The sequence below is a fragment of the Kockovaella imperatae genome (genome assembly GCF_002102565.1).
Source record: "Kockovaella imperatae strain NRRL Y-17943 chromosome Unknown BD324scaffold_1, whole genome shotgun sequence".
NCBI lineage: Eukaryota > Fungi > Basidiomycota > Tremellomycetes > Tremellales > Cuniculitremaceae > Kockovaella > Kockovaella imperatae.
The window spans coordinates 911,796-938,576 of NW_019028941.1; the positions used below are offsets into that span (position 1 = coordinate 911,796).

General features: G+C 51.8%; 9 protein-coding genes across 9 annotated transcripts; 5 read left to right on the top strand and 4 right to left on the bottom strand.

Moving 5' to 3' along the window:
• Positions 1 to 105: 105 nt before the first annotated feature.
• BD324DRAFT_23944 (Ribokinase-like protein) lies at positions 106 to 2,408 on the bottom strand. Its single transcript, XM_022012254.1, has 6 exons — positions 2,223 to 2,408; positions 1,249 to 2,149; positions 913 to 1,176; positions 601 to 854; positions 484 to 546; positions 106 to 423 (listed from the first exon to the last, which is right to left on the bottom strand). Exons 1-6 carry the CDS (start codon positions 2,308 to 2,310, stop codon positions 209 to 211), a joined length of 1,785 nt encoding a protein of 594 aa, XP_021874528.1. The 5' UTR covers positions 2,311 to 2,408; the 3' UTR covers positions 106 to 208.
• A 3,332-nt stretch (positions 2,409 to 5,740) lies between these two features.
• BD324DRAFT_659115 (putative allantoin permease) lies at positions 5,741 to 8,127 on the top strand (the record flags this gene model as incomplete). Its single annotated transcript, XM_022018885.1, has 7 exons — positions 5,741 to 5,898; positions 5,955 to 6,065; positions 6,139 to 6,300; positions 6,349 to 6,727; positions 6,776 to 7,207; positions 7,258 to 7,453; positions 7,518 to 8,127. The coding sequence occupies 7 exons, from the start codon at positions 5,741 to 5,743 to the stop codon at positions 7,766 to 7,768; spliced, it is 1,689 nt and encodes a 562-aa protein (XP_021874529.1). The 3' UTR covers positions 7,769 to 8,127.
• Positions 8,128 to 8,182: 55 nt separating this feature from the next.
• BD324DRAFT_612310 (hypothetical protein) lies at positions 8,183 to 11,847 on the bottom strand. The gene is made up of 12 exons (XM_022014380.1): positions 11,766 to 11,847; positions 11,245 to 11,704; positions 11,110 to 11,174; positions 10,938 to 11,055; positions 10,728 to 10,887; positions 10,577 to 10,671; positions 10,285 to 10,534; positions 10,086 to 10,238; positions 9,915 to 10,033; positions 8,955 to 9,859; positions 8,786 to 8,897; positions 8,183 to 8,673 (listed from the first exon to the last, which is right to left on the bottom strand). The coding sequence occupies exons 2-12, from the start codon at positions 11,642 to 11,644 to the stop codon at positions 8,303 to 8,305; spliced, it is 2,748 nt and encodes a 915-aa protein (XP_021874530.1). The 5' UTR covers positions 11,645 to 11,704; positions 11,766 to 11,847; the 3' UTR covers positions 8,183 to 8,302.
• Positions 11,848 to 13,019: 1,172 nt separating this feature from the next.
• On the top strand, positions 13,020 to 13,753 carry BD324DRAFT_647757 (hypothetical protein; the record flags this gene model as incomplete). The annotated part of the gene is made up of 4 exons (XM_022017713.1): positions 13,020 to 13,300; positions 13,356 to 13,431; positions 13,479 to 13,572; positions 13,632 to 13,753. The coding sequence occupies 4 exons, from the start codon at positions 13,020 to 13,022 to the stop codon at positions 13,751 to 13,753; spliced, it is 573 nt and encodes a 190-aa protein (XP_021874531.1).
• Positions 13,754 to 14,000: 247 nt separating this feature from the next.
• Positions 14,001 to 15,257, top strand: BD324DRAFT_24324 (hypothetical protein). The gene is made up of 3 exons (XM_022012260.1): positions 14,001 to 14,686; positions 14,797 to 14,940; positions 14,997 to 15,257. The coding sequence occupies exons 1-3, from the start codon at positions 14,215 to 14,217 to the stop codon at positions 15,038 to 15,040; spliced, it is 660 nt and encodes a 219-aa protein (XP_021874532.1). The 5' UTR covers positions 14,001 to 14,214; the 3' UTR covers positions 15,041 to 15,257.
• Positions 15,258 to 15,371: 114 nt separating this feature from the next.
• On the bottom strand, positions 15,372 to 17,704 carry BD324DRAFT_24321 (RIO1 family-domain-containing protein). The gene is made up of 8 exons (XM_022012259.1): positions 17,545 to 17,704; positions 17,338 to 17,479; positions 17,100 to 17,274; positions 16,913 to 17,033; positions 16,758 to 16,846; positions 16,507 to 16,701; positions 16,221 to 16,455; positions 15,372 to 16,171 (listed from the first exon to the last, which is right to left on the bottom strand). The coding sequence occupies exons 1-8, from the start codon at positions 17,605 to 17,607 to the stop codon at positions 15,545 to 15,547; spliced, it is 1,647 nt and encodes a 548-aa protein (XP_021874533.1). The 5' UTR covers positions 17,608 to 17,704; the 3' UTR covers positions 15,372 to 15,544.
• A 44-nt stretch (positions 17,705 to 17,748) lies between these two features.
• On the top strand, positions 17,749 to 18,651 carry BD324DRAFT_612317 (ETC complex I subunit conserved region-domain-containing protein). Its single transcript, XM_022014381.1, has 4 exons — positions 17,749 to 18,089; positions 18,159 to 18,370; positions 18,439 to 18,508; positions 18,559 to 18,651. The coding sequence occupies exons 1-4, from the start codon at positions 17,834 to 17,836 to the stop codon at positions 18,609 to 18,611; spliced, it is 591 nt and encodes a 196-aa protein (XP_021874534.1). The 5' UTR covers positions 17,749 to 17,833; the 3' UTR covers positions 18,612 to 18,651.
• Positions 18,652 to 21,683, bottom strand: BD324DRAFT_612323 (pyridoxal phosphate-dependent transferase). The gene is made up of 19 exons (XM_022014382.1): positions 21,585 to 21,683; positions 21,446 to 21,540; positions 21,307 to 21,392; positions 21,133 to 21,226; positions 20,923 to 21,077; positions 20,678 to 20,880; positions 20,610 to 20,627; positions 20,315 to 20,560; positions 20,005 to 20,257; positions 19,825 to 19,957; positions 19,754 to 19,776; positions 19,669 to 19,704; positions 19,517 to 19,619; positions 19,340 to 19,461; positions 19,210 to 19,294; positions 19,047 to 19,157; positions 18,942 to 18,995; positions 18,839 to 18,894; positions 18,652 to 18,777 (listed from the first exon to the last, which is right to left on the bottom strand). The coding sequence occupies exons 1-19, from the start codon at positions 21,628 to 21,630 to the stop codon at positions 18,693 to 18,695; spliced, it is 2,004 nt and encodes a 667-aa protein (XP_021874535.1). The 5' UTR covers positions 21,631 to 21,683; the 3' UTR covers positions 18,652 to 18,692.
• A 116-nt stretch (positions 21,684 to 21,799) lies between these two features.
• Positions 21,800 to 26,781, top strand: BD324DRAFT_644144 (hypothetical protein). The gene is made up of 14 exons (XM_022017585.1): positions 21,800 to 22,605; positions 22,655 to 22,843; positions 22,894 to 23,054; positions 23,109 to 23,208; positions 23,258 to 23,469; positions 23,522 to 23,596; positions 23,649 to 23,834; positions 23,883 to 24,113; positions 24,168 to 24,278; positions 24,325 to 24,432; positions 24,479 to 24,607; positions 24,656 to 26,131; positions 26,184 to 26,517; positions 26,570 to 26,781. The coding sequence occupies exons 1-14, from the start codon at positions 21,939 to 21,941 to the stop codon at positions 26,596 to 26,598; spliced, it is 4,008 nt and encodes a 1,335-aa protein (XP_021874536.1). The 5' UTR covers positions 21,800 to 21,938; the 3' UTR covers positions 26,599 to 26,781.

The following is a 26,781-nucleotide window of genomic DNA, read 5'->3' on the forward strand; positions in this document are numbered from 1 at the left end:
ATTTGGATTTTGCTTTCTTTCAACAACTTCGGGGGCTGACAACGATTTGGTTATATAATAAAGCAGACAACGATGATAGATGATGATGATGAGTGGATGCTGGGTATACCTAACGGATCAAGCAAGAGACAAAACACACAGAAAAGCGAGAGCATTTTCCGACCTTCCCGTCCTCTCCAGCCCTTTCATAAATAAATTTGGAGTGCACCTAGAGGATTCCCAGAGCTTCGCAACGCTTTGTGAACGTTTCCAGTCGATTTGGTGGTAGGTCTCCATTCCAGAACTCTGTTGGAACCATGGGACAGGCTTCTGCATTTGGATCCAAAGCTGAGCTCGGTTGTTGATAGATGTTGGACCTTGATAGATGCGGAACTCCAAGCTGCTGGACGACGAATGACGCGGCGACTGTACCGTACAAAGCGGCTGGAGAGGTACAAGAGTATCAGTCCATACCTGAGCCGCGGGTTCAGGAGACAAACTCACCTCTGTACGGATCGTTCGTCAGGCTCAGACCGGCAGTATAACCCCCTAAGAACGCATTTCCAGCTTGAGATCAAAAAGTCAGCCAGGACCCACCGGGACATACTTGATCTCACTCACCACCAGTGACGTCCCTTACTTCTGAGCCTTGCGCTCCGAGCCAATAGGCTGGGAACCACTTTAAGCCTCTCTTCACAGTTCCTACACAGCACCCTTTACGACCACACCTGACTACAAGAATACCGTGTCCATCGTGTCCAACGCCCACGTCGTGTAGGAGATGGTGCATTATATGCTCGATGGCAGGCACGAGACCTGGATCTGAAATCTCGTACTTCTGTTCGTAGAACGAGAGCAATTCTTCATGGTTGGGACTACACGGAAGATGATGCGATCAGGCTAGACTCTGTCTGCAGCTTTCTCGCCACTCACGATAGGACATGAACGCTTGGAGCGATCTGTTCTAGCCACTGTCTCTGTTCAGAATGACAGCTAACGGGCGTGGGCTCAAAGACTATCTTCGGGTTCCAAGCGCCTTCAACGGATCGACGGTTCAAATCATGAATCTCAGATAAGAGCGTCGCAACGTCTTGCGACGAGAAGGGAGGTGAAATGTGGAGGTATTCTGCACCTTGCAGTGGTGTGCCGATGAGTGAAGCCATGGTCCGACATGTCGCTTTAACAATGGGTTGAAAGCTAAGGCGGAGGCAAGAAGGTTAGAACAGTCACCATCTAGCACGCGAAGATACATAATGCACTACCACTCACAACCTTACATCCCCATCGTACCGTATTCTCGCCCTTGTCATTCTTTTCCCTTCTCCCTCATCCCAAATCCACATGTCCTTCCCGAATGTTTCGGCTTGAGCTTCCAGCTCGGGTTTGAGATCGCCTCGACCACCATCTGCCTTCCTGTCTCTCCCCACTAGTGCCTTGAGCCGACGAGAAGGTAAAAAGATTCTGGCACCTATGAGGGCGTAAAGGCCTCCTCCGCCGAGAATCTCGAATGTTTGAGCGGGTGGATCATCGTCAAAATCCTGTTGAGGAGTGAGAGCGCCTGATCCGGGCCTTGAGACGGATGATGCAGATGATCCTTGTTGACCTACAGGCTGTGAAGTAGCGGATCGGCTTCCGCTTGGGTCGTTAGAAGAGGTTGTAGATGTGGTCGATAACGGTAAACTTGGTCGACGTCTCTCGGTATCATAAGGGGCTTGAGAGGAGGTATCTTCAAGACCAAGTCTGGCGGTGGTGGCCTTGGTCGCTGTCACCGGAGCAGATACGGATGTCGGAAGCGGAGGACGTGCGGCAAGAAGTGGAGCGGGAGCTGCGACTACACTGTCATTGATTAGACCAAATTGTTTGACGGCGGAACCTGAACCAAACGGCAATGTCCTAGGGTCTACGAACATGAGCGAAGATTTGGGAACGCCGTGAGGAAGTGAACGAGGATCCAAGGCCAGACAGTGACCGTATCCTTGATTTGGGAACAGGGTGTATGTCCTCTGGGTCACGCCCTTCCCACTACTGCTATTTTGGCGTAGTCTGTCGCTCGAGCCGGAAGAATGAGGCGATAGGGACAACGTCGTACCTTTGGAACCAGGCGGTACGGCGTGTATGTGATCTACAATCGGTCGAGGAGGGCTATCGAACGCATCGATCAGGAATGTCCCTGGCGTAACTTGATCAGCCCTGGCAGGAGGACCCCTCGACCTTTTTTTTCTATTTTCCGTGGCGCTACTCACCTATAGATGCGATGATGGGAGGGATGTGAACATCGGAGCTGGACTCCTCGGTCGCAGCGTCATTGACAACTTGGTCGTCCCTTGACATAGTGGTTTGATGCAAGAGCAAAGCGAGGTTCAGGCTATCAGAGCTTGATCGAGGTGGAGTGAGATGCGAGAAGAGAAAGGCATAGATAGTAAAGGGGGGCCAATCGTCAAAGGATTAGAGACAAAGAGGGGTGAGTCACTCGAGGGATCGACGAATTCTTATCCCCGATATCCCTTTATCCCCTTTCAACCCGAACGATGAGGTCGCTTCATTGCCTCCAAGTCAAAGTGAACAGTCGAGTTCAGGGTCATCACAAGATCAGAGTTTTTGACTTTGCACGGTCCTCTCTCGGCTCCTCTCCCCCATTATTCATCCTTGCTTGCTTGGCTGTTGGAGACTGGCAAAAGATGGGGTGGAATCACACCGCTTGACTTTGACTTTTTGGTTCTTCTGTCCCGTTTATCCGTGCTCGTATCAAAGCTGCTACTATCCTTCCGGCGTTGAGAAAAATCCTATTCTGTGTTCCTCAATCGGATCGATTTCGGGATGGACACTTCGGCGTGATGTCTCCCAAGAGGTTTGTCACTGGAGTGACATTCGTACAATGTCGGTGTGGATTTCGAGAGGAAGGATAAGGGTGATGAGGAGGGTGGCCCCCACCAGTGGCTCTTAGGTTTTGGCGGAACGCGTGCGGCAATAATCTGCCGAGATCTCCGCGCAGGAGGACAATAAGGCGGAGAGAGGGGGTGTTCGGGGGTCTGTCGGGTTCGAGATGTAAGCTATGCTCGGAAGTAGGGTTGGTCGGTCGGTCGTTTTGTGAGAATGAAGTCTGTCTTAGGCGCCCTTTTGTTCAACCTTCCAAGAAGCTCGGAGTGAGAGATGAAGTATTATCCAGGTGGGGCGTTCGTCCGATATTCCAAGCCGTTTTTTCTCTCGTCCCCTTCCTTCTCTTTTCGGGCGTATCCACGGACTTTTTATAGACATTTTTGGGACCTGGGCGGGGCGGGGCGGGGTGGCCAGGGAGGGCAGGGGAAGGCACCTACTTACCTGGTTCACAAGCCACAAAGCGGCGCCTCAACGACAACAAGGCATCATGGAAGGAGCAGTACAGATAGATGCATGATTGAACCATCTGGACGGCATCCAAGGACAGCAGCAAGAGGACGAAATCCACAGTAACGTGCGATGATCGGTTCCTTCTACGCCCTCCCTGGAGGATGGTGGTATATATGTCTAGGAAGGTAGGCGATCAACAAGATCCCACTCCCCTTGATGATAAGACGTCATTTTAGAGAGTTATGTACCTTGGCACGCGACACACTTGGTAAGACTCCCGTCCCAGACAGCTCCGAGAACCCGGACTACGGAAGAACGTGAAATTCCAGACTCTTCAAGGGGGGCTTCAAGTGGAGTGGGGCCATGGACGCAGTGTTTCCGTCTTTAGACTACATCGGTTCTCACCCCTGCCGCCCTTGGATCTTACGTCCTCACTCGATCGTCGACGACACAAGGGACACCACTACTAATCAATTTCGTTTCGGTTGCCGACGGTTTGAAGGGGAGGGAAGTAATCAATGAGCAGTGGCGTTTGTAAAATTCAATTTTCTATTTTCTTTTCCTGGTGCGATGGAGCGGAGCGTCGACCTTCTTCACAGCCTACGTCTTTCTCCGAACATCATTGGAGCCGCGGGTTCTATCGTTCGAGCGGTACCTGTCGTCACTGGTTCTAAAAGCGGCACATGGTGAGGGGGAGAGAAGTGCCTGGTCCCAGATCATTCTTGCGGGGCGCTTTCTTTGGTTGGACAACTTCCCTGTCGCCGCCGCCTTCTGCCGTGACTGTCATTGACTGCCCAGAGGGTTGTTGCCGTCGTCGGGTCTGGTTTTATTAGGCATATAAGCCACAATTCGGCGAAACATGTAGCCATTCCGCCGAGAGGGGGGGGATGAGTTCACGAGGCACGGATGGGCCTTGCTAAAAAGAGACCTGTTCCCCATGGATGAGCGTTTCTTTCCCCCCTTTGCCACAGTCTTTACTGAATTCCACTGTATGGACGTCCCATCCTGCGATCCTTCAAATCCCTCATATGAGCCTCTCCCCTTCTCGGCACTGTCGAAGTTCCCTCGATGAAGCGTGAACTTGCTACCGGTCTCGGCTCTCGAGTCCTCAAGGACCACTCCCGGAGATCCGTCGAGTACGCTGACATCGTCCTAAGCCAGTGTGCAGTTGCCTTTGGCTGTCCTGATGAGGCCATTTTCGTGTGTATATGCCTCACGCCACTCCACGAATTGCCAAGACTTTGAAATGATGTACTGAAATAGCCACTTTTGGTGTAAATCTGATAAAATCACTCACACCCCCTCTGGACTGACTCCACTTCCATTCTGGCTTCAAGGCTTCGATCAACGCGACTCGAAGGTCATGCATGACCTTTCATTCCGTTATCGACTGACTATGAGTATAGACCTCTCATCGTGTCCTCATTCTCTCGATACGGATGCGTCCCATGATGTGGATCAAAATCCCCCCTCAGACGCTCAGATCTCGACTTTGTCATCCTAAAAACGAAAAAATATTCATCATAATCAATCCCGCAACCTTTCTCAGAAGTGAACAATAGAGACCTTCGCTCAAGGACTTGTTAGGACACGGATCCTCTGCGCCTTTGCTAAACATCCCAAATCGTTCCCAGACGCGCATTGGAAGAGGAAGCAAAGAGGGGGCAACTTGGTCGCATTTCTGACTCGCCTCGCATGGCTCGCCTTGGAGTGGGATCATCAACGCACACGGCAGCAGGCGCCTGTATGGTACCGTATTGTCCAGATGAACGGACACCCTCCAATACAGAGACCTTGCGACCTCTCTCCTCCTCCCTCCTCCTCCCCCTTCCCCCCTCGCCGCCGCCTCCATCATCGCTTATCTCCACCTCTGGACCATATCCAGACGGAAGACGTAAGTCAAGATCCCAGGTTTGTCACCTTGTGCGTCCTTGCTTTCCTCGACCTGTCTTTTCCCTGGGAATCTATCGTGTCAAGACCTCTTCCAACTAAAAGCGTGGGATACCTACTCTCTTGATCCCACTCCAGAACGAAGTGACGAGGCCCGGCCCTCTCCTCGGCTGACTCATTGCTCATTCCTTCACCTCCTTGTCCATTCGCAACTACCATCAAATACCATCTTGCTTCAGTTGATCATCGCACTTTCTAACGACAAGGCGCTGATGGTCGGCTTGCAGATTTAATCAAAAGCACCTCCATTTGGTATATAACACACGCTCAACGACATCTTTCCCATCCCAGCGGCATCCTTCATTCATCTTGACACTTTTTCCCTTCGTACCAAGGTCCATTTAGACCTTGCTTACACCCTTTGTACCCTCCGACTCTGTTCTAGGTACCTAGCACCCGATAGACATCGTCGCCGCCGACTGGCATTCTCCCCCCATCCTCTCCCGCTCCGCGCCCGGATCTCCTCCCAAACCCCCGTCCTACAATGGTTCAGCTGCCTTCCTTGCCTCGTCTTGACCCGCGCAAGTGGTTCACTAAACAGTATTGGTATCTAGAGACTCCGCCCGCATCCTATGCCACTCACGATGGATGGAGTAACGCCGATGTCGATGTCGTTCCCTACGACCAGCGGAATTGGCGAGCGTAAGTCTCGGTACATACTCTGTCCGCGGTCCAGGCCCGCTGAAACCCTGTCCCAGAATCAATTACTTATTCCTCTGGCTGGCAGACGGCGCCAATGTCGGTACCATGCAGCAGGCCGGTTCCATCGTCGCCTTCGGTCTGTCATGGAAGGAGGCATCCGTTGCCATGTGAGTATTTCCTCCGGGGCCCAGACCCAAGCGACCATCAGATCAAAGGGACTGACCGTTTGATGTCCCTTAGTGCACTCGGAAACATTATTATCGCAGCTGTAGTCACGCTCAATGGAGCCATTGGCTCGAGGCATCACATTCCTTTCTCTATCGCTTCGAGAGCGTCTATGGGATTCTATTTCTCCTACTTTGCTGTCGTTTCACGAATGGTACTTGGTCTGATCTATTTTGGGTGAGCCTGGTGCAGAAGATCCCCTTTCCTGAGCTTATACAAGGCCAGTATCAACACCTACATTGGCGCCTCGTGCATGCTCATCATGCTCGACGCAATCTGGCCTTCTTTCAGATCCTACCCCAACTCTATTCCCGAATCCGCCGGCGTCACTTCGAACAAATTGATCGCCTATGCTGTCTTTTGGATTCTGCAATTCCCTCTCGTGCTCATTCATCCCAGAAAGATGCGATGGCTCTTCTTCATCAAGTCCATGGCTGCCATCATCGCTGCCTTTGCCATGCTTGGATGGGCGGTCAAGAACGCCGGTGGCGGTGGTCCAATCTTTCGGCAGAAGCCAAAGGTCGAGGGCTCTGCTAGAAGTTGGGCTTGGGTCGCAGGGCTCAACATCGCGATCAGTGGCAAAACCACACTGGCTATCAATATGGTGAGAAGGTCCGAGTGTCGCTGTGCGCCCTATGTTGACAGTGCATAGCCCGATCTGACACGTTATGCCCGTACTCCCGGTGTCACATACTGGCAAATGCTCTTCGTTCCCATCGTCTACTGGGTATTCTCCTTCATCGGTATCGTCATCGCTTCTGCAGGTCAAGAGATCTACGGAACACTCTATTGGGACCCTACATCCATCATCGCGCTCTGGACTAACCGAGCTGGCGCGTTCTTTACTGCCTTTGCCTTTGGTCTCGCCACGCTGGGAACCAATATCTCCACCAATTCGATCGCTTCAAGTAATGACTTTGCATTTATCGCTCCCAAGTGGCTCAATATAAGACGTGGCGCATTCATCACTGCCATGCTGGGAGGTTGGGCCACCTGTCCTTGGGAGATTCAAGCCAGTGCCCAGTCTTTGTCTACATTCTTGAGCGGATACATCATCGTCCTCGGTCCGATTGTGTCCATCATGGTGAGTGCAGTATTCCTTGTTGAATATTAAGCTCACCCATCTGTCACAAGATTGTTGACTACTGGGTCATCCATCGTACTCACCTCCACGTCCCCATGCTGTACCAAAACGAGGGCATGTACAGGTATCGTGGTGGTCTCAACTGGCGAGCATTGGCCACGTTGATCATTGTCGTTCCCATCAACTTGCCCGGTCTCATGCACGCCATTAACAGCAACGTGTACATTGGCAACTTGGCTTATTTTTGTGAGTCGGGGCTTCCGACCTTCTTGAATGACAGGGCTAAACCCTACCACTTTTTCTTTGTCAGACAAAGCCTCTTGGCTCACCTCGTTCTTCATGGCCGCGGGTGTCTTCTACGCCTTGTCGACCCTCTTTCCTCCTCAATCCACATTGCTCGACAAGACTGTCGAATCGCTCGAAGGCGAGGAAGCTTATCCCGTTTCTGCATTCGACCAATCTCAAACGGCTTCATGGGCTGAGAAGGAGCCTGAGAATAAGCGAGACAGTTCAGGAAGTTCTCCTCCTCACGATGGTCCTTCCCACGTACTCAGAGCGTAGAGTATATATTGAGCTTTTGGAAAAGCTGGGGCGCAAGTCAATACACGTTATGAGCTGGGCTTGGATTTTGGTTTGGAGAATGTGGCATTGGCGATGACCCATAATGCTATGTACGTAGTCGACGTCGTTTTGGACGCTTTGATGTACAGCCAAGTTGGCAAGAGCCCAAAAAAAAACAGGCAAACGTCTTTTGATTCTGCCACACCCTATCATCTCTCGCTTTTTACTATCTGTTCCCCTGCTGTATATAGATTATCATGCACGGGATGACAATGATGATGTTGCAAGGGGGGTTAGGGGGAAGGCGACTTTTGGTACATTCATCGCTTGCCCCTTTTGAAATAGCTGTCCGCGTGAATGTCACGACAATTTTGGGTCATGCAACCCAGGCATTCTACCAAAAAACCAAATGAGTAGGTCGTAAAAGATGCATGACAGGGTGTTCGTAGACGAAAATCGAGACTCAGAAAAGTTCTCACTTGGATCACAAAGACAGCAGATACAGAAGCCGGCAATGCTTCATTCACCTTGTCGTCACCTCGGTTGAACAGGTTGGTATACCTGTCTGGGTGGACTTTGAGCCCAAGTCGGCGTGTTGATAGTAGAATCCCAAGGACCAGGTGAAGGCGTATGGAACCTATCTACGCCTTGTCCATAAGATGGATACGCGTGTCCCGGTACAGGCATCAACAAGCTTCCACTCCCTCCGCTTCCACTATTCTGGTGGTGAACGCCTTGAGCTTGACTTTGACCTAGCGTGTAATCGGCGTATCCACCATCAGAATACGGATCGATTAGTCCAACATTACTTGGCCGACCATGTTCCGTTGTCAGGTTTGAATGGGATCGAGAGAATTCATTCATGGGTGTGGAATCGCCGCTGTAGGGGTCGTACTCCTTGGTGGCTGTGAGAGGGAGAGGACATAGGCAATAGCAAGCAAGCAAGCAAGCAAGCAAACAAAAGATCGTCAGTCGTCCGCCACAAGGGATCTTGATAAGGCTTAAGACGAGACTCACAGCCTAGTCCCTCGTACCGACCTCCAGCGCCATTGCCATATCCTTTGAACCCGTAAGCTGCAGCAGCAGCCTCTCTTTCACGCCGTTTGGACCTCATGCAGAGGAGGACGGACTGAAGGACAGTAAGGTCAGAACCAACGCAGCGATGACCAGACAAAACCTTGCTTACTGCAAGAACAACCAGCGCGATGGCTCCGATTCCAGCCCCGACACCAATACCAACTTTCGCAATCATGCTCATCCCGTCGGCATTAGCACCGGACTTGGCATTGTTCTGTCCATCAACGATGGTCTTGTCCGTCGCCACCCCAGGTTTTGCAATACTGCTCGGTGTCACTGAGGTAGTGGCATCGGACGAAGAGGGCTTGATCACTGCGAAATGCTTCTGCTTGATGATGTCCGCCGCTTTCTCTGCTATCCCATAAGTCGAAGCCATGAGATGAGCAGAAATCTGAAGTGGCATGATGCTGGAGTCGACCACTCGGACGTTGGAAGTACCATACACGATGAGGTTCGTATCTACCACTCCGCCCTCGTCCTTCGGCAACATTGAGCAGGTCCCAAGCGGATGATATTCTGTCGTACACGATTCTCGGGTCGCTTTGGCGAGAGCATCGCCGGTGGCTGAAGCTCCTGGATACGTCTCGGTGATTGCCAACCGACTCATTGGCGCAATCTTGGCCAGCTTACGAGCATATTCGGCAGCGTAGCCCATCAGGTCGATATCGTATCCTACGCCGAGATAGTCTGGATTGATGGCTGGCGGCGCGAACGGATCAGACGAATTAATGAAGAGACTCCCTCGACTCCAAGGATGTTGCAAGGCCATTTGAATGCCGACTTGGTCTTTTGCGCCGTTCCGACCGAGCATGGTCAGTAAGTATTCTATTTGACCAACTCCAGTGGTCAACCATCTTTGTTGAATCGCGTATTGCTTGCTCAAAGACGCCGAGACGCCTTGAGGGAGGACCTGCCAAGAAGTGACATCGGCAGCAGTCTTGGAGAGAGCGGCCTGAACATTCGCAGCGTAGTCTCGGGCACCAGAAGCAGTCATGAGATCGCCCAGCGCAGGGACTGGAGGAGGGTCGTATTCAGTTGCCCTACTTGCTATGTGCGCGACGCTGCTCACATGCGATGGCCTCATTGATAAATGTCCACTGGCCAGTGGCAGAATCGCGCCACTGTGCTAGCTGCTCAGCCTGAAGCGCCTGATCGTTCTGCAAGTCACCCCAAGTGGGTGTGTTTGGCCTGCGCCACGTATTTTAGCGCAGGGAGATCGTAGTGGCATGAAAGAACTTACGGGGTAGAAAAGTACATGGACCATGACAAGTGATCCTGAAGATTGTAGCCTACAGGAAGGTCGATCTTGGTCTGTACGCCAGCATCTGCGAGCTTGTCTTGCGGACCGATACCGGATAGTTGGAGCAGAGCAGGTGATCCAACAGTACCGCCACTATTGAAGGTGGGTGTGAGTGTCTCGTCTGCCGAGGATCTCTCACCTAAGGATGACTTCCTTGTTGGCTTGGACGAAGTGCTCCTGCTGTCCTGGTCCAGCCGAGAATTTGACTCCAGAGGCCACCTTGTTCCCATTCGCATCGTCGGTCTGGCTGAACAGAACTTCGGTGACTTGGTATCCAGTAAGAATGACTAGATTATCTCGTGGTGGAAGTGGATCAATGTATCCTGCTCGAGCATCCGATCGCGTCTGATTTCTTGCGTTCAGTGTGGATGGAGTGATAGCCGCCCCGCCTACATCGAGGTGAGTTATGCTTTTCGGTAGACTTGACCTACGAGTATCTCCACCAAACAGGTCCATCGACTTTAGGCCCATCGCCTCCCAGGACGGTAGCCAGGCACTGACAGCGTCGTACATGAACTGAGAGAAGCTAGAGTTTCGGGCGTCGGCGTTAGGACGACTCGAAGGAGAGTGCGGTGTACTCACCCGATATGGATGGGTCCAGAGGTACCATGATTGGACATTTCAGTGACCATACCCATGGTCTGCTTGGTGGTCGCTGGCGCATCTGTGAATGTCTCTGCCTTCTTCATGTATTTGAACATTTCGTCCCAATCCCAAGTTTGATCGCCATCAGGGTTGAGCTCTACGGGCAGACAGTCAGCGCGAATGATAGCCCATCCACTCTCTCCTCACCAGCCCAAGCGTCATATTCCTCCTTTGCTGCCCAACACCAATACAGTCCATTCACTGCACCGGATCCGCCAAGACCTCGTCCGCGCGGCCAGTTCACGACGCGGTCCAAGCTATCCGCCTATGAAATGAAAGGCTTAGTGGAACTCTCCAGGGTTGGTTCAAGACTGCTCACCTGTGGCACTGTCGTATAATTCCAATCGTAGATGGTTCCTCCAAGGGAGTGTAGATAGCTGTATCCTGGAGAATCGGATCAATCACTCATCCCATCCCATCTCATCTCTCCGTGAATCGTGGAACAACCACTCACCAGGGATATTGATCTGATCCTGATGTTCATCTCCTGATGGTCCAGCTTCGACGACCAGAACAGTGACATTGCTCCATTCACTCAATCTAGCAGCGACTGCGAGACCAGCTAATCCGCCACCGGAAATGATGAAGTCGTAGCTTGCTCCGGAGGCTGTGGCGACATCTTGGGTGATGGATCGTGATAAGAGGCCTCGATGTGGATTGGTAGGGTTATAAGGTGCCCGAGGTCGATGATGACGATGAGATGTGTGAGCCCTGGCATTGGGATTGGAATAATGTTCGTGCTCGGACTGAGTTTCGTGTGGTCGTCGTGGTATATTGGAGTGTCGTGTCTGAGCATGAACGAATGTGGTAGAGACAAGGAGTGAAAAGACAGAAATGAGTGTTGATGAGATCATTGCACAGTTGAGGGACGGATGAGTCTGCAGAATGGGTCAGACAAGCACCTTGAGAGGATCCTTCGAATGAGAGAAGTCGATCAGAACGAAGGAAACGCTACAAGTCGATGCAGATACTCACCGGTAGACTTAAGTCTTGATCTGCCAGGTTCTAGTGAGATCACGGGAAGCAAGGCAGAGAGAGAGAGAGAGAGAGAGAGAGAAGATGCGTTAGAAAACACAGACTCGATCTTTCTTTGACCAGCAGAGGAGCCAGATGCGAGCGAGTACCAAGAGAAAACTACAGAGACAAGGCAAAAGGAGTGACCCTTTCACAGCCTCAGAATCTGATCACTCGGCAAGAGAGGACTGGGCAGTGGAGAAAGAGAGGTCCAAGAGAGAGAATGATCAGAGGAGCACAAAATACCGACCCGTCGACCAGCGAGCGTTGAACAGTGTGGTGGTGGTGATGCTATAGATGATCAGTCTCGCCATCCACCTGCCATGAGCCCTCGTTCCCTTCGCCCCCTTGCCGAGTCCTTCAAATCATTTCACCACCTTCCCCTTTCCCCCAAAAGGAAGCTCTCTCAGAGGTTGTAAAAAGTCTTGGCACTGATCAGTGTAACATGGCACATGCGATACAGCTTGAGATATACATACACCTGGGCTGAGAGTGAGCAGCCGGGGAATCATATCAGCATGGAAGAGCCATCGACAGCGATCCATACTCACCATTCTGATACTGGATTTCCAGCGAGCTGATAGCTGATAGCTGAACATGATTCTGAAACACGTCCTTTCTGGCCTCGGAATTTGAAACCGACGCGACGAACGGAGGCTGGCACGTGGCATGGGCAGATGGGAGGAACCTTGTCATCGAACAGAGCCGGGGAGCCAGTGATGATGGATTTGCTGCTGACAAGGCCCGAACAGCCACAGCTCATCAGTCTCATAGTATGCGATCTCGCTGCGTGGGAACCATATCTTGAAGACTGAGCCCATCTCACAGCTAGGTCGCCAAGCATGCAGGCGCGCAAACCCCGCGCCACATATATTATGCATGTATCGCAACATTCCGCACTCCTCACCTAGTAGGATGGGACATGTGGGACCCGCCCTGGTTGGAGTAGAGAGAGGGTCCTGCGAGAATGCGATAACCTAGCATCCCTTGCTCAATACACTGTGCATCATCTGATTCTGTCAACCTCTCGAAGCATTGCTCGGACATGCTCATTGTGAGTTTGAATAGAGTTCCTCCGCTTGTAAAATGTCGTCATTGGGTGCTCGAGCCTACAAAAGTACCTTTGAACGCTGAGCTGGACCTCCTCTTGATGTGACTTCCCTTTGTGTCCTCGAACCTCGAGCTTTCAAATCGCAACAATTGTCTACTCACACCATGCAATCCATCCAGAACGCCGCCAGCCAAGCTGCTAGTGTAGCTGCCGATCTCGCTTCCCAAGCTACCACCCAAGTGTCCAGCTTGGCGGGTCAAGCGGCGGAAGCGACGGGACTAGGTGTAGGTGGTCATTCCCATGCTGAAGAACACCTTCATCGTTCTACTCTCCCACCCGATTCGCAAGCCACGCCCGTGAAGAAGATGGACACCGAAGGATTGGCAGTGTTTGAAGGCAAGCACGTCAGGCATGATGTCTTGGTCAAGATCAATCAACTTGCCATGTAAGTTTGGACCCACCAACTTGAGCGGCGTGTCAGCTGATAACTCCTCTGAAAGCGATGACAAGCGACACGGTCTGAAAGAACTCGCCTCGCTTGACCTCGTCACTGATGAAGGCAAAAAGGGTATCGACGTGAGTTTCAACAGAATGGCTAAACACTGATTCCCGTTCTCTCTCAGTACTACCATCCTTTGCGATATTTTACCGTTCAGCGACCTATGGGCGAAGACTTCATTGGCGAAGTAGAGCTCGAGGCAGGGAGATGTATTCACAGTACGTTCGACTCCACCGGAGCGGCAGAGGCAGAATCACACCTTGACAATCTACCGCAGTTCGGTGCCACAAGGCCAGTCCAACCACCGAAGCTACCTTCCATTCCATCGATACTCGACCCTCCGAGGAGGGTGGAGCGATCTTCACAACTGGAGAGCCTCTTGGATGGTTTGATTACTAGACCCTCTCATGTGATTCTTTAGCGCAAAGAACTCGGACGAAATGAATGACTATGCTTTTGTCGTTGAATCCGGCCCCAGTATGAAGAGATTAGCGGTCGGATCTCTTACCATACTCTCGCCATCAGGCACCGTGTGACGCAAGAGATATGCTCAACAACTCAGATGCCCATCAGACGGGCAAGAGGTCAGCATTGGAGATTTTATACCATGGGACGTGACTGATTTTCAACTGTCATTACGTGTCCCCCTCTCCATTCGTGGCGTAAATTGAACATCGGATGGTCATATTCCTTCTTGCTCGCCGTTGAGGAGGTATCGAGCTCAGATCCCAATACTGACCGAGACGGTTCCTTCTGACAGGTCATGCATCCTGTGGATGTTCGGTTCCACTCTTGCCTCCTGTCATAGATCTATCTAAAGCTCACTATGTAAACAAACAACCTGGACACCTTTCTTCCATATGGATATCTTTCTTCCACACATATTCCATCTCTTACGTCTGATCAACAAGGACCAGGCCACCCCGCCCGCACAGAAACCAGAACTAAAGATGATCCGACTCACGACATTGTGTGCCCTTGCCCTCGCACTCTATGGGCAGTCTGCACAGGGCCTGACATTCAGCCGAAAGCTCTCGAGAGACTCGGGGGCAGCCGCGAATCCTCTGCCGGGTGGAACAGCTCTCAAGCAGGCTAGCCGAGCAGGAATCGTCAAGAGACAGCAACAGCTCGCACGTTCAGATCGCCTGCGACCAAGAACATCAGGCGCTTCCACGAGCCCTTCATACGACTATTGCCCCGGTTTCTCATCCGGGCCGCCCAAGCCCCACGCAGTGTACATGAATGTGGGGGCACCCACAGAGGGCGCTTACGACGATACAGTCGTCTCAAGCTTGAGTGACTGCATAGCATATGTTGACACTACCTATGGAAGTGAGTTCATCGGTTCACGTCCCTCCCTTCTTCACTGGCTCTACCGGGCTTCCTCATCCTTCTTCTTGACGAATGTCATCTGCCTCGTGAAAAACTGACGATAGACTCAGCTCAATTTTTTGGAGCCTTTAATTCTGCAGAAAATCCAGCAACCTGTTATGTCTACGAAGGCTCTCCGGGTACCTCCGACTACACGAGCACAGGCTCCTTCACCCTCTTCGCGCAGAAGAGCTGCGCTGACAATGCGATAAACGGTGAGTCTGCATCAATTGTCGAACGGGATACAGCCTGATGCAGAATATTCATCCAGCGGGATCTTCGACGACATGTTGCAACGCTCCCACTACAGCTTAAAGCGTCCCCATCTTTCTTTTTTGCGTGAGAACAAGGTCTGATTGTCGGGCAGCGGTGCTCAAACTGCGTCTTCGTTGTCCGTTTCGGTATCTTGCACCAAGCTCACGCAGACGGTCCTGGTGGCTTATGGATGGGGGCACAATGGAGGTTATAATTTAGAGGCTCACCAGCATCATGCCCTCTCGTCTTTAGCGATGGCGGTGTCATCCATGTTGTGCATGTGAGGAGCTCTCGGTGGCAATGCTATGAGTAGTGATTGCTCGTCTCAGAAGCAGCATCTTTCAAGATCGCCACACCCAACGTAAGCTGGTCATGATCTTTGGTGTCATGCAGTCCCAGATCTCCGACAGCTCGCTATGGAGCGGCGCACAAAATGGAGCAGCCGTGTGGTAAAGCTGTGCATGCTCTCTCGTATTCGATTGCGTGATCTGCAATGATCTTTGCAGGATCAGCACATCAACCAAGCCTCAACGCTGCTCATGCCATATTGCCTGAGTCCTCCCATCACCATCCGCTGTTCTTGTCGACCAAATACTTCTCACTGCTCTTCCATTTATGCCCCTTGGCCTTGCCAGCTTTCACCCGTCCTTCACCGGAACCCGGTCCAGTCTTGGTCCCACGAATCTCCCTCTCCAAGCGGTCTTTGATACCTCCTTGCTTCCATCCTTTATCAGCTGGCCGAGGTCTGGAATTCCGCACGCCGCCAGACTTCGCAGAGGACTGTAGTGTTTCTTCCCCGTTCTCTGGATCTTCCTCGCTTTCACCTTCCCCGCTTTCCTCTTCCGTCGAATCATCCCTCGCGGAATTGTTCTTGACCGCCTCAGGATCCAGGGCTATATCTTCAGGCTCATCATTTCCCAACGCCCTATTCAGTCGTAATTGCTCCAGCCGGGCAGCGGTCTTGCGAGTTCGAGCCTCCTCATCCTCACTGCTCGGATCTTGCTCATGTGACCGATCGCTGGAAGCATCTCGAGCATCCTCCACCTCCTCAGCTGTTTGTCCACTCCCCCACACAGCCTCTCCATCCACTCGCTCTTCGTTGTCGTCCTCGTCGTTATCGTCACCATCGTCATCATCGTCGTCATCCCCATCCCACTCTTCCTCGGGTATGTCCGCAATGGAGGCAAAGTACTGCGTATTTGTCAGGACATGACGCGAGGTCACAGAAAACTCCACTCACTTCTTCCAGTTGTTGTGAGCCCTTGCTGTTCCAGCCACTCGCCTCGACTTGCTCGTCCAATCTTGGGTACAATGCCATCTGTGAGCTCTCCGCCTTCTGCTCGGTATCCGCTCCACCAGTTTCGGATAAGTCTGGTCCCGCCAGAACGTCCTTCCACCTCGGCCATGAAGACGGCTCAAATCTGAATCTGCGTTTGAAGAAACGTTTGATGCCCTCGACATCCCGGTCAAAGAAGCTGTGCACAGGCATGAGTATAGAGTGATGTTACTCTTGGAGAAGTACTCACAACTCCGCGTTGGGGTGCCTGGTGCTGACCATTTGGGGAAAGTCGATCAGCGTTGGCTCTCCAGTCTTGCGGTGGATTAAAATATTGAATTCGTTGTAATCGCCATGGATCAGTCCGCAATGTGCAAGGCGTAGGATCAAGGCCATGAGTGTAGCGTATAATGTACTTGGAGACGGTACGTCATCCACTTGACGTCTAGGTGGTAGATCAGCCAAAGGCGATATCATCGAGGCCCAATTGTCCATACTCACAATGGATAGGCGTCGATCAAAGACATGACGATACAGTGTCTGGCTTGGTCAATGGGGACAGGTACAGGGAATCCGTTATTATACAGGATCTGAAAAAAAAACGGATCAGGAATGATCAGAGCGCGCATCACATTGTTGAGGCCTATCTGACCCACTTTCATGAACTCGTACTCCTTCTGAGCAGCCAAGCGAGAGAGGTACATCCAGCTCGCACTCTTCCGGTTACCGAGATAGTCTCGCTTCTCCTTGATAGCACGGAAACTGATTCGACCGAGACTGAGCACGAAGGAACGGTCAGTGCCAAATAAATAGGCGCCGCTCTCTATCCTAGGCCTCGCTCACCGGTGCATCTTCAATACCCTCTCTTTCCCCGCTTCATCCTGTACAAGATGGATATCACTCTCCTTCCCTACACCTATTTTGGTCCCTACACCAGCCACAGTTGCCGGTTTTCGCCTAGAGAAGGTCTTGAGAGCGAGATAATCCAGCCCACCGTATGTCAAGCGGTACCCATCATCTGAGAAATCAGTACAAGTCAGTTGTAGGTTGTACGTAAGTCGGGACGTTGAGACAGACTTACACTTTGCTCCTTGTACCCTAGCCACGAGTTTTCTCTTGCTTAATGATGATAGGCATTTGGTGACGATTCCAGACCGTATAGATGACAGCTCTGCTATCAAGGGGGTCGGTACAACTTCGTGATTCCGAGAGCCGACCTCGACCTGGGATTATGTTAGCGTTTGGAAATGGTGGTCAATCGGACTGCTCCCCGTGGGATTGGGCTCACCGCTGAGAGAACTTTGAACTCTTCTTGTGTGACGAATCGCAGATCTGTAGCGTCTAGCCTCATGGTGTATCCTACTAAATCGAGTTCAGCAACGTCTGTCAAGCACCAATGAAGGATGAAAGTGGACTTGAAATTTCAACGGGATCTCGTAATGCGATCCGAAGTCCGGGTCAGAGGATTGTTCATTAATTGAGCCTACCTCCAAGCTAGGCGAAGGGGATATCGACAGCCCGTTCGCTGCCGACCGTCTGGTCTGCTCTATCTAGTGTTATAAGACATCGCTATCAAGATGTCGTTCAGGAGCATTACAAGGACACTCCCAGCTGCTCGTCAGACTCGTCTACTTGGAATCTCTCTGAGTCGGACTAATGCGACCAGCTCTGGATCTTCAAGCACCAGTGCTATTCCTACTCCCGCCAACCCTGATCCTTCAGCTCATGGCGATTTTCATCCTGCGGATGTAGTCGCCGGCGCTTCTCCTGGACCCATGACGGAATGGATGGACGAGACGGAGATTACCGCGGAGACAGTCTCAGGTGCACCGGGTACGTCGAGCATCGCGCGACCTTGTCATTTTCGATCGTGTCTAAAATGACCCATCTCTGCTCCGACAGAGGCCATGCTCCACCGTCAAGTGAGGATATACAAACCTACCAAGAGTACTATGCAATCTGCCAAGGGGAAGACTCACCGATGGGTCCTTGATTGGGATACTCTGGCCGGAGCTGGAAGATGGACGAACCCGCTCATGGGTTGGGCAGCAAGTGGAGATTATATGCAAGGGACAAATATGTTTTTCAAGACTATGGAAGAGGCAGTCGCATTTGTGAGTCAGGCGTTGCCTTTGACGCCCCGCTTCGTTTCATTCTCTGATCATGCTCATGTGGTCCTCAGGCCACAAAGCAAGGATGGAGCTATCAAATTATCCCTCCAAAGGAAACCAAGATCCCCCCAAAGAACTATGGTGAATCCAGCTGTGCCATCATACAATACCTGAACTGACTCTCTCATCAGCTAACAACTACGTTCACGTTCCCGGTAAACTGAGAATCCACCACACTAAGTAAGGGCTAAAGGCAGACAATATGCATGCTGTACAATGGGGATGGCCCACTTTATTCAAGATAAGCCCCTGAGACGAGTTCCGTCTAAATATCTGCCTGAGAAGCCAGATCGCCGACTTCATGGAGCGTATCTGTAGGCGCAACGTGGATATCGAGATGTTTGCCTTGCCTGTCAATTTTCAAACATCGGGGTCAGCCGTCTGGCTCATTCATCAGATACCTCCACTCACCTGACACCCTCGCACAGCTTTTCAAACACCTCAGCAGTCCTGTCAAAGTCGCTCAACTAGTCGTCGTCAGCGCATGTCACAGACTCAAGACCGTGCAGCTCACCTCATTCCAGACTTGGCACGAGAATCTGGTCCACCATTTGCCAGCGTGGAGATACTGTCAGAATGTCAGTTTGTCATTCTACAACTCTGCAACCTCGGGACTAACAGGCGGCGCAAACACATTTTCATCGAGCAAGCCTTGCTCAAAGTACTTTCGCAATTCGAATTCTTCTTCGACCGACTTGGCAGGTGGGAAGTCAGGAAGAGCGACATTCACCTGAACATGTCGAAATGAGCTTCGCAACTAGGCACGCCGGTCTTTGTCTCACCATGCAAGCGGTCAGGACACCATCTTTGGGATCCTCATTCTCCATCAATTCTGTACCCCATCGTTTGCTTATTCGCTTGCCACCCCTGCTCGCGGTCAGTCATGTATAGATGAGCACGCGTGAGACTCACTCCATGGCTAGAGAGTGATTGTACTCCATGATGCGCTCTTCACCTCCGATGGATCGACGGAACTCGACAGCCGGAGCGATACTCATCAACGGAGCCCAGTCCTGTGTACCGTTCCACTCCCACTGTGCGTAGCCAGCATTGTAAGCGCGGAAGATGGGAATGGAGAGCCTGACAGACCTGCTTCGCGAACTCCCATGGTCGGTTGACCCCCTCGGTCGGGAACCTGCGTGACTCGTACCCTGCAGATGTTGGGTTCGAGGAACGAATGAGATGCTGGTTTCTACCGGGCAATCAGTGATGCGATACTATAACCACTGAATCAATATTACCTCAACGGCACGTAGAAAACTGCGCTGCCACGATGTCTGGGGTGTGGGTCAATATTAATTGCGAACACAGGACAGCCCGCCTCACGACATGAGCCATTTGTGACAGTTCTGAGTGGAACTTAGCAGGTGCACAACGTCAATAAAGCAGCAGCTCACTGTCGCCAAGAAGTCAGGATCCGATCGCTTAACATCCAGCTTTTGTTGTCCGATGGAATGCGCGGCATCGACGAGACTCAGTACACCATACTTGTGACACAAGCCAACGACATCTTCCCAAGGCATAACGACGCTGCGGATGCTTCAGCGGAGACGAGACGAAATCACAAGGTGACCTACCCAGGATTTGACGCTATACTATCGATGAGGAGTAGCCGCACCCTCTGCCCCTGTCTTTTGTCTTTCGGAGCCCTGGCGTCGGAGGGGTTCTGATGGACCGCCTCATTGTATTTGGCGAGAACCTCTTCTGTCTGTTTCACGACAGAGGCATGAGAGCACGGTTGCGTGACCTTTATGATTTCGAGGTTGACTTTAGGGTGACGGTCACAGACGCATTTCATCATCTGGCTCATGGCTCCATAGGTGGTATCGTCTATGGGAATCTTTCAGTCCTTGAATTCGACGGAAATAACAGTAGAAAAGCACGCACAGATCACAATGACATCGCCGTCTTGCCAGTCGATATTGTCCGTGACTGTGCTAATACCCATAGTGGTATTCTTGACGATGACCACCTCATCATATTTGGCATTGATGATCTTTGCGACCTGCGAGCGGGAGTTGTTGAGCAAGGGCAACCACGACCTTCTCATGAACAGGTCGGGAAACTGCTCAATCTGCTCGTGTAATCGCTTAGTGGCTTCTATGACGGGGATAGGCGTCGCTCCATAGCTTCCTGAAGGGCAAATTCAGTCGGGCTGTATCGTTGTTGTCGGGTGACTGACCGTTGTTTAAATAAGTCACTAATCCTCGTCAACAATACTTCATCGGTGTGAAAAGGATGCCAACTCACACTCTCTGGGAAACAGCCAGAACTTCAGCATGCCATGTCCGAAGTCTGGATATCCTTCGACTTTTTGACCTGCAATGATCACCTCGCTTGCGCTATCTTGCACCGCGGCATTAGGATTGTGGTACTTGGCAGAGTCTTCAAAGAATTCCGAGGTCTCTGACCCTGTCCACAGATGTGCCTTGTCTCTCAGGAAATCTTCAAAGCTGGAGGTTGTCGTCAGAGCGATCGCCGACGTAACGACATACCTCCATATCTTCGGGTCTAGTAACGATAGGCTTTCGTTCCAGATGTAGACCCATGCCTCTTCGGAACGTGACACCCCAGTCCAATGTTTGGGCTGGCTCTGTAGAACGGTGGATGGACCAAGGACGTGTACGGTCGTCATGACACGAGTGTATTCCTGCGCTCAAAGGATTTCAGTGTTCTTTCCTGGCTGTGAAGCATGCAAAGCGTACAATATCCTCAAACAGGTCCAAGGGTCTAATATCCTTCAAGGATAACCCCTTGACCAGTGTTCCCCGAGTGTCCATGTCTCTTGCGTCCAATGGACTGAGTAAACTCCGTCAGCTTTCACTTCCATGGTTTCGAATGTCCGAGAATGTGCCCATTCCTTGCATCAAGAACCTCACCCAGTGGACGCCATGAGCTCGTGGCTCTGCTCGACACTGGTGACGGCTGGGTAATCCTGGCCTTTGACACAGTGCCGCGTGAAGCCCTGAGCCCACATCAGTTCAGTCACCTTTTCTGACTATCAACCTCAAGACTGACCGGTAGGATGGCATCCTCAAAGGTCAAATGATCCGTCGGATGCCGCAGAACTCGTTCCAGGATGGCGGGCACCATCAAGGTCCCGTAGAAGAAGACTGCGAAAGATGGCTCAGCCTTGCATGGTGTGAGCTCAGCTTACAGTTATGTTTCTGCTCTGCTGGATCCATACTGCCGAGGCGAGTCATGCTCAGATTGTGATGGTCCCTGTGTATGAGTCGAGACAAAGATAATAAAGCTGGTGAGTCGCTGGTCTCCCCCACCCGGCCCGATAGTTCGGTGAGCCCCGATAGCGATCGCCACGTGGGAGGATTGACTGTTGTTGATTAGGCGCTTGATTTTTGAGTTCAGGACGATCATTAACTGGATAGTAGCCACTGAGATCTTGTTGGACTTGGGATCCACGAGGCTGGGAAAGAACCTAGCTAGCTAGGCTCATGGCCGCTTCTTGTCCGCCATCTCTTTGCGCGAATCGCGTGAAGTCTTGGCTGACAACATGTCCGATGTCGACTTTGACGACGATGATTTCTTGATGGATGATTCATTCTTGCGCGAGGTCGATACGATAGAGGCGAAAGCCATTGACCCTATTCATCCTTCTAAACAATTGAATGGTGGAGCTTCGAAAGGATGGAGTGGACCTCGAAACAATGTGGCTTCGGGCTCGAGGACTCGTCCAGCTGGACCAACTCCTTCAACGCGTGCCGAGGCTATCATTCCATCCTCAGACGATTTCGATGATTTCTCCATGGATACAGATGCTCTGCTGGCGTTGGATCTCCCTCAAGCCCCTTCTTCACGGCCGAACTTGTCGTCGAAGCTAGGTCAAGCTTCGCTGGCTCCTCCCGCCCTCAATGGTGCACTGGCTATCCCATCTTCGCGTTTAGGAATGAGACGGTCGAACAGCTCGACGAGTAAAGACAACTTGTTCCAGGTTCACCTGAACTTCCGACGTGCCGATCAGACGACAAAAGGCAAAAGATGGGATAGAACGGTATTTGCAGAGAGCGGACGAAGAATAGATGCTGAGAGAGCAAAGAAAAAGGGCAAATACAAGGCTCGGAATTGGGCAAAGGAGGATGATGACGATGAGGATCTGGACGATGATGATGATGAAGACGATGAACCACTAGTACCGGGACCTAGGCCTCTAGTCGATACGAGTGAGTCCAAATATGCTCAAGCTATCTCATGACCTCACCACATGTACAGGTGCTCCTTACGGTCCTCAGAAACACATGCCACACCCTACTACCATGGAGAATTATATCTACCCCACGAATAAGCCCAAGCGGGACTATCAGTGGGATATCATTCGGGCTTGCTTTACCGATAATTGCCTAGTTGCGTTGCCGACTGGTCTTGGAAAGACCTTCGTTGCAGGTGTCGTGATGCTCAATTGTAGGAGCTGCATTTTTCGGGCGAAGAAAGATCGCTAACCCTTCGTTCAGTCTACCGATGGTTCCCGACTGGGAAGATTGTCTTTTTGGCTCCTACAAAGCCGCTTGTCAACCAACAGATTGAGGCTTGTCAGATGACCTGTGGGATTCCCAGCTCTGCCGCAGCTGTGATGACAGGTCAAAGTGTGCCGGCAAGGGAGCGGGTCAAGTTAGTGAGTTGAGCCCTGGCTGGAATCGAGATTCGACCGCTGAAGCACAGCTTCAAGTGGGCCGACCGGAGGGTGTTCTACTGCACACCACAGACTCTGGACAACGATCTGAAAACAGGCGCCATCGACCCAAGGGATATCGTTCTTGTCGTCTTTGGCAAGTCATCCATACTAACCTGTCAAACCGTCTACTGATTCGTTCGCAGACGAGGCTCATAAGGCTTCGGGATCATATGCCTACACTACCATCCTCGCCTATATCACTGCCCAGAATCCATACTTTAGAGTTCTGGCCCTGACTGCCACGCCCGGTGCAGACGTTCCGCGCGTCCAAGCTGTCGTCGATGCCTTGCACATCAGTCGGATAGAAATCAGAGAGGCAGAAGAGCCAGAGATCAGAAAATATATGAATGAGAAGGTCAGCTTGCGCTGCCGTCGGTAAGCTGGCAGGAACTGACTTGGAATCGCAGCGGACTGAAAAGCATACTGTTTTCATGGGCGAAGTCATCGAGGGATTTAGGGATCGTTGGGCAGCGCTGATGCGTGTGAGCGACAGACGACTAGTTTCTTGCTCTGAACTGATCGCGGATGTCACAGCCCTACGTCCAAAAGCTAGTCGACAAGGACATCCTGAACGAACGGGATCTTGATGTCAAGCGGCTCAAGCCATTCCGATTGACTGCAAAGCGAATGGAGATCGCAAGAGACCGCCATTCGTCATTGAAATGGTGCTTCGGATCGTTGCAGGCACTCGAGAAGATGGCTCGTGCCATGGGACATCTGGTATGTCGTCAACGACATGAATTCGTTGGGGGCAACTAACATCGACAGCTCGAATTCTCCTTGGGCATGTTTCACACCACCTTGCAAGATATTGCCGGTGGAGTCAATGCCAATGGGAAGAAAGCATCCACCAAGGGCAACTCGAACGCATTGCGGAATAATTACGAGTTTACCAGACTGTTGCGCGACGTCGATGCCGAGATGAACAGCATTCGGATTGGTCAGCGAGGCAAGACCAGAGCAGATCGACATCCGAAAATGGTCAAGACCCTGGAACTGGTGGATATATCGCTTTCAAGCTATGAACATGCACCGCTGACAGACCAATTTTAGCTGATTCATCACTTCACTGAAGCTCAAGAGGATGAAGAGGTCCATGGAGTCAAGAACGATACTAGGGCTATGGTGTTTTGCTCCTTTCGAGAATGTGTCATGGAGATTGTGGTGAGTATGGAGCATAGCTTGAAGGTGCGAGCTGACAGTCTCCCAGGAAATGCTGAATGACCATCCTGGGCTGTTGCGAGCTACGAAATTCGTCGGCCAGTCACAAGGTAAACAGGAAGCAGATAAGGGTTTCAACCAGAAAGAGCAGAAGAAAGTGAGTCTTCCATATTTTCAGAGATCCCAGATTTGACATTTTGTAGACTATCGCCGACTTCAAGGAGGGCAAATTCAATGTCCTTGTGTCCACATCGATTGGTGAAGAAGGGCTCGACATCGGTGAAGTCGATTTCGTCGTCATCTATGACATGCCGAAGCAGTCTATCAAACTGGTACGCAGATCGGTAGATTCAAGGATGACTTTGGCTCACATCTAGCAGCTTCAGCGGATCGGTCGAACCGGGCGAAAGAGGGACGGCAAAGTTCACGTCCTCATGTCAGAAGAGAGAGAAGACGCCAATTGGGACAAGGCCCAAAGAAGCCATCGAGACATTCAAGAGGAGATTCTCCACTCGCGAAATCTCGAGCTGTTTGAGGATGTTGAACGATTGCTGCCAGGTCCGGAACTCCCAGAGTGTCTGGAACAACTCATGCCTGTCGACCCATGGGACCCAGAAGATCAAAAGTTGAAGAGAAAACTGCCATCTGCCTCCAAGGAGAGGACCTCGCCGGCCAAGAAGAAGCACCGAGGTCATGAGATCCCTGAAGGTGGCCACGAGGGTTTCAGATCCGTAGCGGAGCTCTTGAAGGAATCTGGAAAGGCCGGGAAAATAGAGGTCACCGTCAACGGGATGACGAGGGGTAAAATCCCCACCAAGAGATCTGATGCGCCGGTTGCACCGTCCGCGGACGACTCAGATGAAGATGTCGAGGAGAACCATGAGCTCCTGTACGGTGCGGTCAAGCCCAAAGTCACGTCTCAGTCACGGAGGACTGCAGCGAAAGTCAAGAAAGCTGGACCCAGAGGTGCTGTCAGGAAGAGCAATTCGTCTCGTACTACTCAGCGAGATGCCAGTATCGATAGGCTGGACGAGGAAGAGAAATCAAGGAAGGCCAAACGAGACGAGCTGAATCGATCAGCATTGGACTTTTTCAACGTTGACCCGTCGTCTGCATTTCATCGGCGCGATTGTTCACCTCTGTTCGCTAGTCCGCCAAATTCCCCACTCTTTACCCCCAATGAGAATCGGACCAAGGCTGTCGCCCATGGTTCACCTGATGTTGAGTCTTCCCCGGTTATTCCGCTGGCCAAGCAGAGGCGACACGCTAGCGAGGCAGGATCTGAACTCGCTCGCCCGCAGAATGCAGGGACAAGACTGCCCTCCAGTCTCGCTGCTGCTGCTGGTTTCAGCCAAATCGATGCGATCGATCTGAGCTGGGACAACGATGAAGACGAAGCAATTTGCCAAACCGTGGCCTCAGGTTTGCCTCGTGGAGCGATTCTGCCTCCCTCCTCGCCTGATGTCCCGACTGAAATGGCTCTTCCTCAATCATCTCGTCAATCCGAGACACTCGTTGCTCATCCTCGCCGACGTATAATGGGCATCTCTCGGCCGAAACCAACTCAAACGAAGAGTATGGACATCATGCCTCCTCCGCCTATCCCGAAATCCTCACCCGATACTTCTCCTGTGGACCCCACTCAAGTTATTCGTAGGCCCGGCGCTCGTCGCCGGGCTCCAATTGTGCATTCTTCCGATTCCTTGAGAGAACAGGACTCGCCGTTCGTCCCTGCTACTCATGTTCGGAGACCGCCAGCACTGAATCGATCGCCTGAGCATGGCCCGTCCAGTCCGATTCGTCGACCCGGACGGCGTCTTCCGGATCGTGCGCACGCGGCTCAAGTAAAGGGCTATGTGAGTGAGATATCGACGCTTCTGGGGTAGGGCTGACATTTGATTTCATCAGCTCGACGTTGACGCAGAAGTGTCTGGGTCAGATTCGTCAGACGAACCATCCACAGATGAAGAGACGGAATCTGATCGCCTTTTCGCGGGGCAAGACTTTGCCCCTACTCAAGCTCCAAAAGGATACAATCAACGTGCTGTATACGCTGCTGGCCTTTCTACTCAAGCTGCACCGCGTGCAGGTCTACAGTTCAAGACTAGAGGTGACAAGAATGCGTTCATGGCCAAGGCGAGGAAGCCCGTCCTTGTCACGGATGACGAGAGGAGTGATCTGAGTGAGAACGAGTACGAGCTAGGCAGCTTTGTGTGCAACGACGAGGATGTTTCGTTTAACAGTGAGCCAATTCATTTTTGGGGTTTCTCGTGCTGAAACTCGTGTCCATGTAGCACAGAGCGACCCAATGTCCGGCCGGTGATACCCACACTTGGACGCACAACCGGTGCCTTCTCATGAAAACAGAATCCTGTATCACAGTACCTTGGAGGCTCTCATACGTGCTCCTGGCGAGCTGAATAGAGAAGGATGCTCCGATGTGATCTAATGCAAAGAGGGGATCTTTGGAGAAACCTGGACGTAGCCTTTTGCTGAAGTTAATACT